At 38.5% G+C, this 17,400-nt stretch overlaps 1 protein-coding gene across 13 annotated transcripts in view; it reads right to left on the bottom strand.

Moving 5' to 3' along the window:
* LOC149319174 (dedicator of cytokinesis protein 9) overlaps nt 1-17,400 on the bottom strand; it is a 194,806-nt gene that overhangs the window by 111,649 nt on the left and 65,757 nt on the right. For 12 of the 13 annotated variants that reach the window (XM_089511207.1, XM_089511208.1, XM_089511205.1 and 9 more), the window contains exons 4-9: nt 13,877-13,959; nt 12,491-12,560; nt 7,749-7,844; nt 6,794-6,928; nt 4,239-4,413; nt 3,180-3,244 (exon numbers count right to left, since the gene is read on the bottom strand). In XM_089511207.1, coding sequence (XP_089367333.1) covers nt 3,180-3,244; nt 4,239-4,413; nt 6,794-6,928; nt 7,749-7,844; nt 12,491-12,560; nt 13,877-13,959 — 624 coding nt within the window. Of the gene's footprint in view, nt 1-848; nt 943-3,179; nt 3,245-4,238; nt 4,414-6,793; nt 6,929-7,748; nt 7,845-12,490; nt 12,561-13,876; nt 13,960-17,400 lie in introns of those variants that run through there. The other variant, XM_089511204.1, reaches the window with a different exon arrangement.

The following is a 17,400-nucleotide window of genomic DNA, read 5'->3' on the forward strand; positions in this document are numbered from 1 at the left end:
GAGTTGAATTAAAAGTTCACTGAAACAAGTTAAATTGCACTTCTTTTCTGTGGTGAAGGACCCTATCCTTATTATTTGGGACCCTATCAATATTCTTAACTAATTTGTTTTAATGATTTAACCTATACTTATTATTGTTATATTACAATTATTACATTATATATGTAAGGATGGAGGGAACTGTGGGAATTATTCATATCGTATGAATTTTATTGTAGTTGTATTTTATTTCTGGATTGGATTTTTATTATATTGTATTTTTACTATGATTGTAAGCTGCCTCGATCCTACAGGAAGAGGTGGGATATAAATAAAAATTATTATTATTATTATTATTTCCATGTTATTTCTGCCTCCTTTACTAAACTTCCTGTTAAACAAATAACGGCTAGGAACACATCTACTTCGTTAACTGAGGTGACCCTGTATTTGCTAAGTATTTCTACAAACATGTGGTCCATTTTTCCCTAAACCAACAAACCTCCATTAGCAGCAGATGCTAGAAAAGGGATTGGTTAATAACTGTGTGAAACTATGCAGATGACCTTGGACTTCAGAAAATCTGATAATGGTGGCCAGCTGGCAAATTAAAAATCATTTACCTTGAAATAATTTACATAGTTTACTATAATTTTAGTTATACTGTATACTTTCTCCAATTTATTCCTTCTAAATGTATTTATGCATTTTCTTTCTTGTATTATTTCAATGCCTAGATGCTCTGCAATCTTAATTAATGGGATGAGAAAGTGTAGGTTTAAATGGTTGTTAAAAACAACAACAACCAATGAACAGCAGTGTGAAGTTAATGCCTACAAACACTGACACTTCTCTCCATTTCTTCTGACCTCTTCTCTGCACCTTCAAGTCTGTTTCACTTCACAAGCTGTTCCTTTCCTTTTTCCTCATCATTCAGTCCTCCTCTCAGCAATTCTACCCTTAGGTGCTTTTACACATTATTCTTTGATTTAAATCCAACATCCCCCTGTCTTTTCTTCTCTGTAAAGTATTAAAAGGAGGACACTGTCAAGAATTTACTATCAAGAATTTGAGAGGTGAAAACAAAACAGTGAAAGGGGCAGTAACAGAAACAAGTAGCAAGATTAAGAAAGTACTAGGAAGGTATTAGGTATTACCTATTTATACGAGAACAGAAATTTAAAGAGGCACTGGAAAGTGAAATCCCACAATAGACCTTAGGGTCACCATAAGTCGAAAGGACTTGAAGGCACACAATAACAACAAACAAATTGCAAAGTTAAGAACAAATATATTAGAGCTGGAACAAAACATGATGTATAAAAATGTGGCATATTTTTCATTCACAACATTCATTCAGTTTTGCCCACTTCTTCAGGAATAAAGCCTATTTTTGCTAATCCTGCACACAATTATTTTTATACTAAAATACAACCTTCCTAACCAACATATATCCTGACTAAAATTATTTTGGTTTAAAGTGGAAAATGACATTGACAGAAAGAGATTTGGCTGGCGTCACTATGAGTGAGGATGGCACACTGAACTCTGCAATGAATTCTGTACCCAATCTGTTCACAGGAAGGAACAAGTGGGCATCTTCTAAGCACAAAAAAAGCAACCCTCCCCCAGAAAATCTACAACAAATTGCTATATAATTTATTAGATAGCTTAAAATAAAAAGTCTGTTTCTTCATGAGAGAAAAAAATACAATAGACTGGTGGCAGGAATTAAATATAGTTCTAAACGACTCAGGTATTTTGTGGAAAAAAAAATGAGTGTAAATAGCATAACAAGCACATAGCCTTAAGTAAAGGGCAAAACAACCCATAAGAAAAACTCAGAGGCTAAAATAACTCCTTGAGTTCACAGAACAGGAAGCAGCATTTCTGGTACTAAAATTAGATATAATAAGCAGGTGTGCAGATCCTCACAAAACCCAATGGTTTACTACAACTATTTCACAGTGCATCTATGAGTTTTTAAGGTTCAATTATGAAATATTTCACAAAGAATGTTATTTAGCCCACTTTACTCGCATTAACAAAATTAATTTCAATGCATTTGAAAAGGAAATAAGCTTTGCAAACTAATATTTAATATTAAGAAGCTTTTGTAAAGTTGTCATACAGTGTATAATCAAGGACAGGCAACCTGTAACCTTTTAGACTGCATTACCAATCAGCCCTCACACAGGCAACAGTCAGAGATGATAACAGTTGCAGTCTAATATTATAATATGGAGGGCCAGAGGTTGGCCTTTCCCAGGTCACTTCAGTCTGGTAAGTGTGCGTGTTCTGTCCCTATGGAACATAAAGTAAGACCAACATACTCCATCTATTTTTCTGATCCTAGTTAGAGGAAATCACACTACATAAGTGAGAAAGACAGCCCTCTATATTGTGAACATGCAGAATCCATACTTGCCCTATTTGTGTTTGTAACAGTAGGTGCACACTTCTAGGATCAAGGTAGGCTGCAATTCCATTGACATTAAGCTTGAATTTTGCAGGGCAACCACTTATTTTGCTCCTAGTCCCAGAAACAGCTTGGTTCTCATCAGCTGAATGAGTACCAATGGACCTTTTGAGCAGACAGCAGTTTCAGATGCAGAACGTTTAGAACCCTTCTTTGGCACATCGGTATGGGCCCCATTATCTTGTAAGGACCTCTTAACTACCACATGGACCCAGATGCATGCGGAGTGGATACAGAGTGTGGTGCCAGAGATCCAGGGACTGAGCCAGAGGCCTTACAGTTCAAGTTCAAACATGATGAGAAGAACAGCCTGTAACATTTCCTTCGATGTTGCTCATGCAGCAGACAAGGAACTGAGGGTATAGGCAGGAAATGCATTTCTAAAGGGCCTAGAGGGTGGGTGGGTTTACCACTCAAAAGCTTATGCAACAGCTCTAGAAGGTTACAAATGATGCACTGTGCACATGAGTCATAGAAACCGTGAAGAAAAAGCAGCAGCTACAAACCCGCGAATAATCAAATCAGTGGAAGTTAAACATGCAAAAGCTGAGGGCTAACTATACATAAGTTTATCTTTCAGAAATACAACATCTAATAAATATCAGCAAAATTCTAATATCAACATCATGTAAACACACCATCAACCTTTTCCCCTTAGTTAAAATTAGAACTTGTAACTCCACCACTAACAAGTGAAATTGGAAAACAAAGAGACACATACCTTGGCATTTTCTGGAACAAAGTCTAAACTGGATGATGAGCTGTCCATCTTGCCTTGTTCATCATCTTAAAATTTTAAAAAGAAGCTATAAAAACTCACAGGTGACAAAAAAAAATGGTTATAACAAAAATGTTTTCCCCACTTTCAAGTTAATATTTGGAATGCTGGGTCCTAAATCGTTATATCCTTCTGCAGTATTAAAGAACCAATCTAAATAAGGTAACTTTTGAGGCACCATGTGATGTTGAACTATATCCATCCATCTAGCACTCTCTAGTATAAAATGCCATACAGACTTTGGTCAGCAAGGCATTGGTGATCAATTCATTTAGATGATTTTTTTCAAGATCATCTCTAAAGAGAGAAAGCATTGCATTTACAGAGCCTAATCTCTCATATATATGTATTACATTACAATAATTTATATCCCACCTTTAAAGACACATATTGAAATTATCAAATGAGCTAGTGAATGATTTCAGTATGGATGAAATAAATTCATCTGGATACCAGAACCTTCAGCACTTAGTAATTATAGGTGGATGCACGTTCATATTTTGGCACATGGGGTATTTCTGTATACTCCATAACTGATGTAAAGCAACAAAAAGGGAAATCTGATGCTGTCAGACAACCCTAAAAACTTCAGAGGCATCTGACTAACCACTATGGGAATGGAATGCTAGATGAGATTCACCTTTTATCTTGTCATTTCCCTTCCCTTTATAGGGCAATATGGTACAAAAGCCAAGCCAACTTCAAAAGAAAAAATGCTGTATCCCAATTAACCTGCCTTATTTCCAAACATAAGTAGCCAACTGGGCCTTCAATGGAAGAGGTAATCCTTTATACAGTCTCAAGGTAAAGACTTGGTACAGAATGGTAATGCTGGCTCTCATATGCACAAAATAACAGAATATATTTCAAGGACAGCATGAAGAAGGTGAAGGGTATGGTTGCTGTCTTAACTTTGGTAAACATAATGACAACAGTCTCATGACTGTTCACTTTAGTGAATTACTTGGTTGAAATTATTCAGCAAAAATAGTTTAACTTTACCATCATGGGAGTCTCCGTTTCTTTTTTCTTGCATTGCAGCTTCAAAATTTAATTGAAGAATTTTGTTCAGAGTTGAAATCCATTCTTCCATTTCTGTTTCACTGTCTGCTGCAAGAAGATAGCTACTCTTGTCTTGCATTTTGAGCTCAAAAGCAAAACGTCGGACTTTGTTGTTCTGCAATATAATAATTAGAATACTAGTTGAAGTAGTTATGTTGTTCTCCTATTTCATTTATCCTCATCTACACTAAGTTGGTTTTTTGTTATCTAGTACATAATTGTAAACTATACCATATATAATAAATTTAATCTGAAAACCACTCAACTCTTGGTTCTGCTCCATATTAGCAGACCTACTTACATATAAGAAAATAAAACAGTAAACATTTAATGTTTGCATTTGTTTTTTATTGTACTTCTTAATACAGGCTGAGTAACCCTTAGATCTAGAAGTATTTTGGATTTTTTCAAATTTTAGAATATTTGCACACACACACACACACACACAAAATAAAGTATCTTGGAGATGGGATCCAAGGCTTAACATGAAATTCATTTACTGTATATTAATATGAATATGTTTAGATTCATGCTAAAAATGCAAGCTGCTGTGCAACAAAAATATTCTTCTCACACTTGCCAAGAAAAAGCAATAAAAAGGTTGCACAACATGAAAAATCATCCAGAAATTCAAAATTCCAGGGCTTTACAATGAACACATTTATTTTAAAATGGGATTAGTTAATCTATCCATAACAAATCATTCTAATAACAGTGAGTACTGATGAGTAAAGATTCAGAAGAGGAAGTACATGAAGTCCTATACAGAACTATCTGGTTTGGTATACAATAACTAAAAGTTATATTCGTGTTATGGAAAAGAGACCACAAAGCTGGGACAAATTATATTAAATAGAAAGGAACAATTTAATATTATTTACAGAAAAGACTTGGATAGTGAAGAAAGCTGACAGAAAAAAGATAAATTCATTTACAGGGTGGTGCTGGAGAAGAATTTTGTGATATTGTGAACTTCAAGCAAGACAAATAAATGAAGTACTAGAGCAAATTAGGCCTGAACTCTTTCTAGAAGCTAAGGTGATTAAACTGAGGCTGGCATACTTTGGCCATGTCATAAGAAGACATAGCTCAACAGAAAAAATAATGATTGGTAAGGTAGAAGGTAGTAGAAAAATAGTTAGATTGCATTCCAGATGGAAAGACTCAATCAGGGAAGTCACAGACCTGAGGCTGCAAGACCTGAACAGGGTGACGGAGTGGCTTGGGGGTCTCATTCATAGGGTCGCCATAAGTCAAAGTCAATCAGAAGGAAGTTAACAACAACAAAGGTCATAATAAATGTAGTAAAACATCTACAAATATAAGAACTTTCCAAATCTGTTCCACCACAGAAGTTCATAATGTTGCTTGAATAAACCAAATACTTAGCACACAGATGTGAACTACTCCCTTTTTAGTCTTTGCTGCTGGCAGGATTCCAACTAAAGCTTAGGTTTTGTTTTGCTTCAAAAGAATTTTTTTAAAAAAATAAGGAAAAGTTAATACTGTAAAGGTCAATAGAAAATATTTGGGAGTATAGCTATGAATGCGATCTGGCTCCCATAACTGAAATCCCACACAAGAAGTTATGTAAAACATTTTACAGTCATATGACAGTACTATTTATGGTTCTAATAGACTTTGATGTGTTCTTAAATTGCCTTGTAGGACATATTTTTTCAGTACTTAACCCAAGTTTTCAATTTCTAAAAACAGTTATCAACAAACCTAAGTGAGCTGCTACTGCTACGAATACTTCTGAAAACATAACACCATTTTAGACCATTTGCAACAAAAAATAATTTTAGATTATTTGCCCATTAAAAAATCAAAACTCAAATATCCATGTCACCCATGAGTGACAATGCAATGCAGAAGTACAGTATATACTCGGCTATAAGTCGACTTCATGTATAAGTCAAGGGAGGGTTTGGGGCCAAAATTATGGATTTTGATATGACCCATGGATAAGTCGTAGGTAAAACTTAGGGGCATGTAACAAAGGATGTAAAGGATAATACAAAGGAAAATGATGCCAAAGAACTTAGAAAATGCTGGTATGCATAACTGTTTGTGCTCATCCTAAAGGCTGAATGGATGAGAGAGTAGAGGGGATCCATGGTTCTTTTTGGTGCTCCCAGGATGGACTAAGTTTTTGCTTTTTAACCACTCTATTCAGGGAAAGGGGATGGCGCTATATATATATATATATATATATATATATATATATATATGAGTTAAAGTACAGCAATTACACTGGCCTGTGGATAAATCGACCCAGGGTTTTGGGGTCAATTTTCTGACTGAAATTTCTAGAGTATATATAGTAAGTTTCATTCTGTTCAATGGGACTTTCTCCTTAGCAAGAGTGATTAGGACTACATAAATAACCTAGTTTAAAACCCTACAGTAATATTGAAAGATAAAAGGAATACGCAGATTTAAGCTTATATAAAATGAAAGCAATGTATCAAGCAACAATGCCTACGGCTTACCTGGACCACTCCCATGCAGGAATCCAAAAATATCGACCCCTTTGGTTCTTTTGATATTTTCTCATCTTTATAGAAATTGAGATTATATGATCCATCACCAAGTTGGAGCAAGTGAAAAAATCTTCTTTTGAATGACTAGTTATAAAAATAATTAATTACATTATAATATAAACTAACACAAAATTTTGTACACTATAGCTTTTTAGGAACATGCATGTGCTTACATGCTCTCAGCAGGGCTTCTTCTCATTTTGCTTGCCTCAAAACCAACTTCACAAATATCCTCTTAAGAGTTACAATCATGGAAAATGGTAAGATGCTTGATGCACATATCTTTTTTTATTATTATTATTTGTCAAATTTTATTGTACAGTTGCCCCTCTGTTTTCGTGGGGATCCATTCAGGACCACCACCACCCCGTGAAAACAAAAACTTGCATATATTCAAGCCCCATGGGCTTGAATGGCCATGCTCTCCTGCTCACGCACCATTTATCCAATGGGGCTTGCCCCTCTGTGAGTAATCAAGATCACTGATTTCAAGTCTGCAAAAACGGAGGGGCGACTGTATTACAATTCAGGAATCATTAAGAGTTATTAGGATTGCAGTAATAACATTATAAAAGTTACACCCATGCTGCAGAAATAATCCAGTTGGACACCACTTTAACCCCCATGGCTCAATGCTATGGAATTCTTGGAACTGTAATTTTGTAAGACATTTAGTCTTCCCTGTCAGAGAGCTCAAGTGCCACAACAAACTACAGTTCCCAGAACACTACATTACTGAGCCATGGCAGCTAAAATGGTGTCAAACTGGATTATTTCTGCTGTGTAAATGCAGCCAAAGTGTCACACATTCAGAACTGATGCTGAAACCAGTTAACAATGAAAATGTGGAACCATGTTCAAGACCACAGTTCAAACAAGTTTAGCACACAGTCATTTCACATACCCTCATAGTAACACTGATGGCACTGTTCATGTTGCCCTTGTATAACCATCCTTGCTTTGTAATTCCACCCTTCTGAGATCCCAGAGATGCAGCATCCTATTTTTTAAAAAGAAAATGTTACAATAAAAGTAATGTATATTTGGGTCTTGTGTCACAAGCACTCTATATTTACCCATGAGTCATTTAGTACACATATTATTCAAAAACATGTATGGAAAAACACAACTACAAAGAAAGTATATATTAAGTATTTTGTATATCCCTAAGTCAAGCATTCAGGAAGCTACCATCAGACTACTGCCAGTTCCTGCAGTTCAGTACGGTACACTCTAAATTATTAGCCATAGCTTGCCAGGGATTCCATCTGCATGCAAAGCATGTGTTCTACCTATATATTCTACTGATTTACAGAGACCTCATGAATTTCACAGGTTTTCGTCCTCTGAAGCAGGCAGCAGTATCTACACTGTGGGAGTCCACAAAGGGTTCAAGACATGAAAGCTGCTCAACCCACTTCCTCCTTGCAGGGAATGGCCATGTGACAGGAGCCAAAGCAAAGGCTGGCTGGGCCTGCACAGTGCCTGTCACATGGCTGCTCCACTGCAAGGAGGAGGCAAGCTGTGCAGCTAAGCAACAGTGGAGTTGAGAACCAGACTGGTCTTCTCAGTCACTCACCCTCCCCTCCTTTTCAGCCAGGATCAGGCCAGCTCTCTATTAGAAATACTTCACGCACCCCCTCTTTTTCTTTTTCTTTCTTCATCAGAAGGGGAGGAAACCCAGATGAGGAAGGGGGGACAGACTAACAATCAAGCAAGCACCACTCCCCAGCAGTGAGGCCCACTGACGCTAGCCTATTCACACTTAACCAAGGCATTCACACATGTCTTAGCTCTCTGCTACCATCTGTCCAACCTCCTCCTCTGTCTCCTTTCCTACCAATAGCCTCATACCACACTTTCCCACCTTGGCACCAAGACACTTGCCTCTTGCATTGAGGATGCCTCCACCAGACCTCAAAATGCCCCCTGAACCTCTTTTCTACTTCCCAGTTTATTTCAGATTCCATTAAAATATTCTGAGGAGTATGACAGAATCACTTCCAGGGCGCAAAAAGAAGTGCCATTTTTGGGCTTCTTTTTACCGCGTCCAGGAACCGCGCAGTTTGGCCAACGTGGTTCCCCGACGCGGCAACCGGCAGTGCCGGCAGACTGCCACTTTCGGGTGGTCTGTAACGCGCCAAAGTCACTTCCTGGTTCCAACTGATCAGGTCATTTCTCCATCCTAGTTGCACACAAGGCATGTTGTGTTTTTTCAGCTCTTGAAAAAAAAAGGAAAATCAAGAAAAAACACTGGCTGCTTATAAGCAGACATCATCATGCTACCCACAAAGTTCTGAGGCTTGCCTTCACTAACAGCCTTCACTAACAACTGCAGTCTATCTTTAATATACTGGGGAATGCTATCTGGGCTTGTGAGAGGGTGAGTTTTTTTATATACCAGTACTAAGTGATAGAAACTCCAGGCATGACTGATCTAAGAGAACTTTTATTTGGAAGAAATATGAAAGAGCATGCACACAAAAATAATTCACTCTAACATCTAGCATTCACGACTAACTGAAAAAGAAACATGAAAGGGGATAGTGGAGACTGAGGGTTGTTTTGAGGACAATATCTAATTGTTTCAAAGACTGGTCCATGGAAAGCAGGAGCAGCTCAGATGGGAGTCTGAGGGCAACAATCACAGAGCACAGCAAGGGGGTCAACTATTTACTGAGCAGACTGTGTTCTGGGCAGAGTATGGGGTAGACTATATGCCAGGCAGGCTGCATGCAAAGAGGCTATGGGTTTCTATACATATTTATACCTTAAAACTAGCCTCAGGCTAAAAGTGATTTCATGAGAAATGAAGACTTAATAGCCCTTTGAAAGGACCAAAAAAGGGATTCCAAAGTGGTGGACTGTTTTGATATCCAGCAGATGAAAATGAGTCCATTTGATTGATGGTGGCCTCATTAAATAAAGAAAGTAGTAACAGGATCTGGGGCACCCAAAAAGTAGGAACAGTACTCAGGAACACAGTGGGGAGTAAAGGGGAAGGAAATTTTGTTTGATCTGTTGGTGAGAATCCATCCTTTCCTTTCCATTTTGATAGGAAGTGCAGAGAGTAAAGAGAAAGATCGTTTTTTGTTAGCAAATCCCTTCCATATTTTGTGTTTTTCTCACCTGTCTTGGGGTCTACATGCCTCATTAATGTACCACCTTTTTGGTGTCTAAAGGTCACCACAACCTCAAAATCACATGCTGACTTCCAGATGTACCATATAAAAATGTAGAAGAATCAAAATGCATTGTGGATATATCAGGTGCTTACAATCAAACACTACAATAAATATCTAAGTATTCATTGCATCTTGAATTTGAAAAGCTTTTAAAATTTTTATTTTTGTTCTCCCCACACTCAGGGCTGGCTCTAGGTATTTGGCCACTCTAGGCAAGAAATATTTTGGCACCCCCTGTCATCTCTCATAATTATTTTCACCCCTTGATTTCCGCTGTTTTGCTTGTTAAAGCGAAACATGACATAAAACTTAGGTTCCAATCTCTTATCATAGTATTTAGAATTAGTCAAAAAGCCAAAAAATTATACAAAAAGTTCTGTGCCGCCTCTAAATTTGCCGTCCAAGGCGGCTGCCTAGTTTGCCTAGGCCTAGATGGATGAGCTGGCCCTGCCCCTACTCCAACAAGTTGTATTGATATTTCATTAACATCCTCTAGTTTGGGCTCCAAATCAGAAATACAGATAGAGGATTTACCTTAGATTAACAGTAAATACATTTGGGAAGCTTTTATTGTCACCCTACATAAAAAAGTATAATAAAAAAAGTATGATTATGTCTTCACCATCAGAAGTTTCACATCCAAAGCAGCAGGAAAGCTCAATATTCACTGTAATACTTGAAAGCTGTGGCATCCGGTGTTGGCATTACCTTAAACTTGCAGATAGCAACTGCTTAGATTAGTTACACTTGTAATATACAGCTAGCTTGTGAACTTATTCAATATTAATGTTTTCTGACAAATTCTCATGACACTGTGTCCTCAGGATCATATTTCCCCTCCCTTACTCATCACTGCATCTCCACACTCACAAAATCAGTAACAAAAACAAACTACCCACCAACCAACTTCTATGCCTGAAATTAAAACCATCTCAGAAGACAGATTACAGGAACTCTCAACATATGGTCATTCCACAGTAAACAAGTTCCCACGATTTGCAATATATTGGGATTAACCCAAATCCAATTTCTAGTCCCAAATAGAGTAGTCCCACTGAATCAATGGGGGGGGGGATACAGATAGCCCAAAAGGGGCGGCTTAGAGCCACCCCTTTTAGGCTGGATTGGGGCCAGGGCAAACATATGCCCAGCCCCAATCCAGCCAGATTCTGCCCCAAAACGGAGTGGATAAGATCCATTCCTTTTTGGGGCAAAAAAAACCACCATGTCCCCAAGTGGGAGAGAAGCCAGCTGGCTCTGGCTTCTATCCTGCTTGGGGGCGTAGTGCATCTAAATGCTACGCCTCGAGGCCAGCCCCAAGCAGCCTCAAACAGGCTGTCTGTTCAGCCCCAATAAGACTCATATAAATGCTGACTGCCATACAGGAATTTATTTAATAAACTAGGACCACTAACTGGATTTATTGTTTTTAAAACATAATTGGTCTACAACTGAAATTCTATAGTAAATGTTTCATATTCATCAGTACTTGAAGAAATAGTTTAGTAGTTTACTATGAAAACACAGAATGCTCTCCAGTTAATTAACATTCTTCCTTTTCAGCTCTATTCAGAATTCCACTATGAGGAAATCCTGTGGTATTCCAATAAAGGAAATCCTGTGGCAGGGTTGAGCTACCAGCAACCTTCATACAGAATATTTCTTTTAACAAATAAACATTTTAAAGAAGTTAACTGTTCAAAACAGGATAGATCCAAAGTCAAGACTGAGCCATCACGACACCTGCTCTTTTAATCAAGCAGAACATGGAACTCACATAAATGTAATAACTAAGTAGCATAGATCCTGCCTCTGAAGGAGACTCTCTTCTGCAGTTGGAAAAAGGTAGTAACACATTTAAAATATTTCCTTTAGCACCGGAAGACAGTGCAGTAAGAGAATAACACATTTTAAATATTTCAGAGTACTACAGTTGCATACGCAAAGGCCAAACAACATGTCTTCCTCTTGTCCTGGCGATCAGTCCAGATGACATGGGGCCCATTCCTCATTTCTGGTGCCGAACCCCACAATATACCACCCTTAACAAGAAGTTTTAAAAGTCAATTTTTGCTCTGGATATTCTCATTAGACCCAGAGCCCTCTGCAGCAGTGCCAGGCAGCTGCTTACAGCACATTCTTATGTGCTGCCCACCACCAGTGCAAATTGTTCCCTTGGTAGTCATAATGAGGCAGCTAGCCATGTGATAAACACTGAACACCTTGTTTTCAGCCTCAGAAGGAGCAACTCACACAGGTGGCACAGTGGGAAACACATGCAAACTGCAACCTGGTGTTGCTCCAGAGTGCCCAAGTAATGGGCTTCTGGAGTATACTGACTGGCACAGATACCATCAACACTAACTTTTTAGAGACAATTTACTTCGTTATTCTTGCACAAGGTTGTCAGAAGCACCATCGTATTACAAAAATCTGAAGTGACAAAAAATCATAAGCTCACCTCATCCTTGTCTGCCTCTTCATCAACTTCATAAACATGAACTGGAAGTTTTTCTAATTTGGTCCCTTTACTAAAAAAAAAGGAAAGGAAAGGAAAGGAAAAGGAAAAGGAAAAGATCACATCTCAAGTAATTATTTTAGAATTGTGAAGGGCAGCTAATATAATATGGTAGAGGCTTACCAATATGTGGGCACACCTTACGGAAGAAGGGCAAGCACACCCCAGAAGGGATAATGGCATGTGCGTGCCACCATGCTGCGTGCACGAGTCCCATTCATTTAAATGATCCAAAACAGATCCCCCGTGTAAGGGAAGGAAATTTTTCACACACTGTATGAGGGAATTTTTCACACATTTTCCCCAAAGAATAGTAGTGCTTGTGGGGGGGGGGGGGGGAGCATATATGCCATTAACTTTACATGTTCTTTACAAAAACATGAATAAGAGATGTCTTATCCAATAGTTTTATTTGAGACAGATTTATTCTGGTTACAAGAGAAAAGAAAGGAACCTCTTAGCCATTACTTGATATACCCTACTTCACTTACCACATTCACTCTTTCATATCTATCCCTTGTTTGCTGGGATTCTAAGTGATATATTATGTGCTCTTTAATAAGACTGAATCTATGGTGATAGCATAAGCATATCTTCAGGAATATGCTGAACTTCAAACAAACTTCCCCAATTACAGAACATCCCACATTTCAAAGTAGCTTTAACTTATACCGAAGGTAGACACTTAAACTTTAAATTCCTTATAAACTGTATTTGCATCTGTTGTACATTTGGGTACTCTCAGGTGTTAAAATATATGTAGGTGGAGCAAAATATTAAAAATGTCCCATGCTTCCTGTCTTCAAACTTATGTTGTACCTGGAATGGTACCCGTGTAGTTTTCTCCACTATATTCAAATGGTATTTACATTTGGATCTTAGGGATTTCACACATCTTTCAGCTGTTCTAGAATGGAACTAAATATGTAAATTAGAGAATGCAGCAGCTTCTGCCCTCTTATCTTCCATGTGTTCTGTTACATATCTGTGATATGCCTACATGTTTATACTTCTTCACATGATAGAGGGTCTGTAAAATCAGGGTTATCAATCATCATAATAACAGCCTGTATCATATTAACATACATCCACAGGCATATTATAGGCATGCAATTAAAGGCATTGCTATGGACTGTTGCCATGATACTATTCCCTGTGATTTTACTAGAAGCTCTTGAATATATGCAAGGTAAGCATGCAGATCCTAAATGGTACAAATGCTGCACAAATACAGAAGGTTAACCAGCACATTACGGCATGCAAAGCAATTTCTGATTAGGTAGTAAGCATTTAAAATGTTTTTTTGTAAATACAGAAAATCTTACTCACTTTGGAAGTTGTCGAAACTCTCCTGAGTAATCTTCAAATTTGTAATTTACAACATGCCAGTCAGAGTTGTATGTTTTAATGCACTTTATAAAGAAAAAATAAAATACATATATTTAACAAATAGTCTTCAAAGAATAATGTGGTTTTCCTGGCAGTGTAAGAATTTGTCCTGATTTAAATTGTGCTTTTAAAATTGTGCCTTTAAAACTGTCAAAGTTAAAAGAACGAAGGTCAACTAGCTTTCTTTATTCTTTCCTTATTATAAAAATATCATCATTAAAACAAAACTAACACAGGCATTTATATACTGGTAGTAAGAATGCACCAATACACTTTATATACCATTAGGGGGGAAAAAGACTTATGGCTCCAAGCTGGCTACAAAAATGCTGTAAGTATGTATATACTTCCAGCAAAGTCTTCTTAGTCTTCAGTCAAAGGAAGTACATTTTCACTCCACCCATGCTGGACTAATTAACTGGATTTTCATTTGTTTTGGCTCCAATACAAATATATCTTGTATGTTAGTCTGGGTCATTATATAAAGGCATGTTGGCAATTGATTTTTTATTTTAAAAAATTTAGTAGTTCCCTTAGCCAGATTATTAGAGACATGATACAGCATGACAAATCATACAATTCTCAAGTTGACGGGGGGGGGGGGGGGGGGGACCCTGAACATTTTTTTAAAAAAGCTGAAAACAAAACAGTACAACCATAAAGTCTTTACCAAAGAACAACACACAAGAAAGTGAAAGCTATCAAAGGAAAATGGTTTGTTAAATTTTGATCAGTTTAGATCACAACTATTGACAGGAATATACTGAAACAAGTGTACCAAACATAGGATATCTAGGGTATAGCAAATTTAAGGAATGTGAAGAATCCCTAATCCCAGCACATGCACTAGCCTGCAAAATATTTAGTTAAACCATACTTGTAATATCTTTTTGTGTCATTTAAATCCAAGGATCTTTCCCTAGAACTGATGTCCTTTCAAGAGTACTTTATATGGCTGGACTGCAGCACCCATCATGCCTGACCAGGATCATGCTAAGAAAATTCTCTTACATCAAATTGGATGGAATATTTCTTATACAGTATATGGAATATTTTTGATGCAAATAACAGACTATACTTATGTAATAAGATTACTGATGTATATTAATATACCCACTTTTCAAAATATTATGTGTGTATGTGAGTGATAAAAGTATTTGTTAAAGCCTTATGTTCCAACACTCCCTACAATAGTTATATGTGTGGTTGAGCTCTTATCAGTCTGGAAATAAAATAAGACTTGCTGTTGATGCGTGTCTTCAAGTCGTTTCTTACATAAGGAGACCTAAACCTAACCTATCATAGGATTTTCTTGGCAAATTTCTTGGGGGGGGGGGGCACCATGGCCATCCTCTGAGGCTGAGAGGGTGTGACTTGCCCAAGGTCACCCAGTGGGTTGCGTGTCCAAGACGATGTTCAAACCCTGGTCTCCTAGTGTCCTAGTCATTCACTCAAACCACTACACCATGAAACTAAGGCCCGATATAGACTGGCACAAAGCGCCAGCCTGGGCCCGATTTTAGGGCTTGGGATAGCGGAGCATCCGCATGCTCCCGAGCCCTACCACGCCATAATGGTTCACCCCCATTCACATGGGGGCCACCATGATGACGTACACATGGCAGTGCATCCAAACGGCGCAGCGCGGACAGCATCATTGCGCACAAGGGCGCCAAGGGCACCTAGCGTGCAACCTAAAAAGAACCCACCAGGAGCAAGTTCGTTTTAGGGCTCCCAGAGGCTGGGCTGTTTGATTGCAGCGACCTCCATCAGGGACAGAAGTCTTTGCTGACAAAGACTTGTGAGATTGTAACACATATTTAGTGTTGATAACTGTTGAGGTGATGGTGCTACAGTAATTCACCCCACTATCTGCCTATCGGAACTTCCAGATTCATGACAACATAAGCTATTGTATTAGCTACTATCTTTTCTACAAGGGGTTGTGTGAGGGATGCTTCTCATTAATCTCACTGTAAGTTATTTGAATTTCTCAGTGGTTTCTTAGGAGCGTTACAGACCGCCTAAAAGCAGCAGTCTGTCAGCGCTGTTGGTTGCTCCGTGAGGGAGCCGCAGCAGCCAAACCGCATGACTCCCTCATGGAGCAAAAAGAAGCCCCAAAATGGCGCTTCTCTTCACAGCACGCTTATGATGTCGCAAGGCGCCAATGGCGCACTCGCGGTGTCATATGTGCTGTGCAACGTGCGGGCGCAACGCATCCGCTACGTCAAGATGGCGGTGCCCGTGTGGAACAGGCACCACCATTTTGTACGGACTCGGTCCTTATTAGGGTTAGAAGCATCAGGAAGTGATGCCTCTTTCTAACCCTAGTACGTGCAGAGCTCGTACTTTATGCCCGTGCAGAACGGGCCATGGATAGCTTTCTCTTCCAAATAATTAGTGAGGAACCTATCATAGACAGGTCATATGTAACCTGGAAGGCTTGCCCTCCCAACTCTCCCCACACAATTCTTAACTTTGATGCCAATGTGCTTTATTTTTAAGCTTATTTGTTGCAGAAGGGGTGATTCTCAGGGAAGAGGAACACCACTGGGGATGGAAGGGTTAAACTTATTCTTAACTTACAACACACACATTTTAAACCTACCCCCACCTGTGCAGTTACTCACAGATGGTCTATATGGACTAGAGACTAGTCAGATTGCATATCTTATTTAATGACTGAAACCTTTGAGAAGAAGGATGAAACTATGAAATGGACTGAAGAAGAATGAAACTGTGAAGAGCCATTCAGAGAATGAGAAGTGGCTTGCTGAGACCTCTTAATAGTTTACAGTAAGGACTATGTCCATAGTAATAGTTCATGTGTGTTGTGTGCTTTCAAGTAGTTTCCAACTTATGGTAACGCTAAGGTAAATCTATCATGGGGATTTCTTGGCAAGATTTGTTCAGAAGCAGTTTGCCATTGCTTTCCCCTGAGGCTGGATTTCATCACTGAGCTGGGAATTGAACCCTGCTCTCCAGAGTCATAGTCCAGTTCTCAAATCACTACGCCACATTGGCACTCTAAGGTTAGGGCTGCAGGGGACTAAACCTTATTCTCCCTGTTCTGGTTGGCACAAAGGAAACAAGAAAGAAACATAATTTCCATTCATGGAGGACAGACAGTTGTCTAGGAATATATATGACAGCAGGAAAGGCTTCAGAATAGCCAGGGGGAAAGGGAAGGAAAGTCTCCCACACCTTTTCCTCTCTTCTTGCAATGGGAGATGATTGGGACTAAGGAGATTATCGCACTGGGAAAAAATATTGCGCGATAATGTGAATATCATCACATGATGTCGCATGACTTTGAAATTTTCCCTCGATTATTCCATGAATAAAGAGGAAGTCTAGCACCGCTTCCCATTCGTTCTTGTGAATAAAAAGCGGTGCTAGATTTCCTCTTTATTCATGGAATAATCAAGGGATAATCGCAACATTGCATGACATCATGTGTGATA

Source organism: Sceloporus occidentalis, unplaced genomic scaffold (genome assembly GCF_023333645.1).
Source record: "Sceloporus occidentalis isolate IW3139 unplaced genomic scaffold, rSceOcc1.0.p SCAF_2, whole genome shotgun sequence".
In the NCBI taxonomy this organism is placed as follows: Eukaryota; Metazoa; Chordata; class Lepidosauria; order Squamata; family Phrynosomatidae; genus Sceloporus; species Sceloporus occidentalis.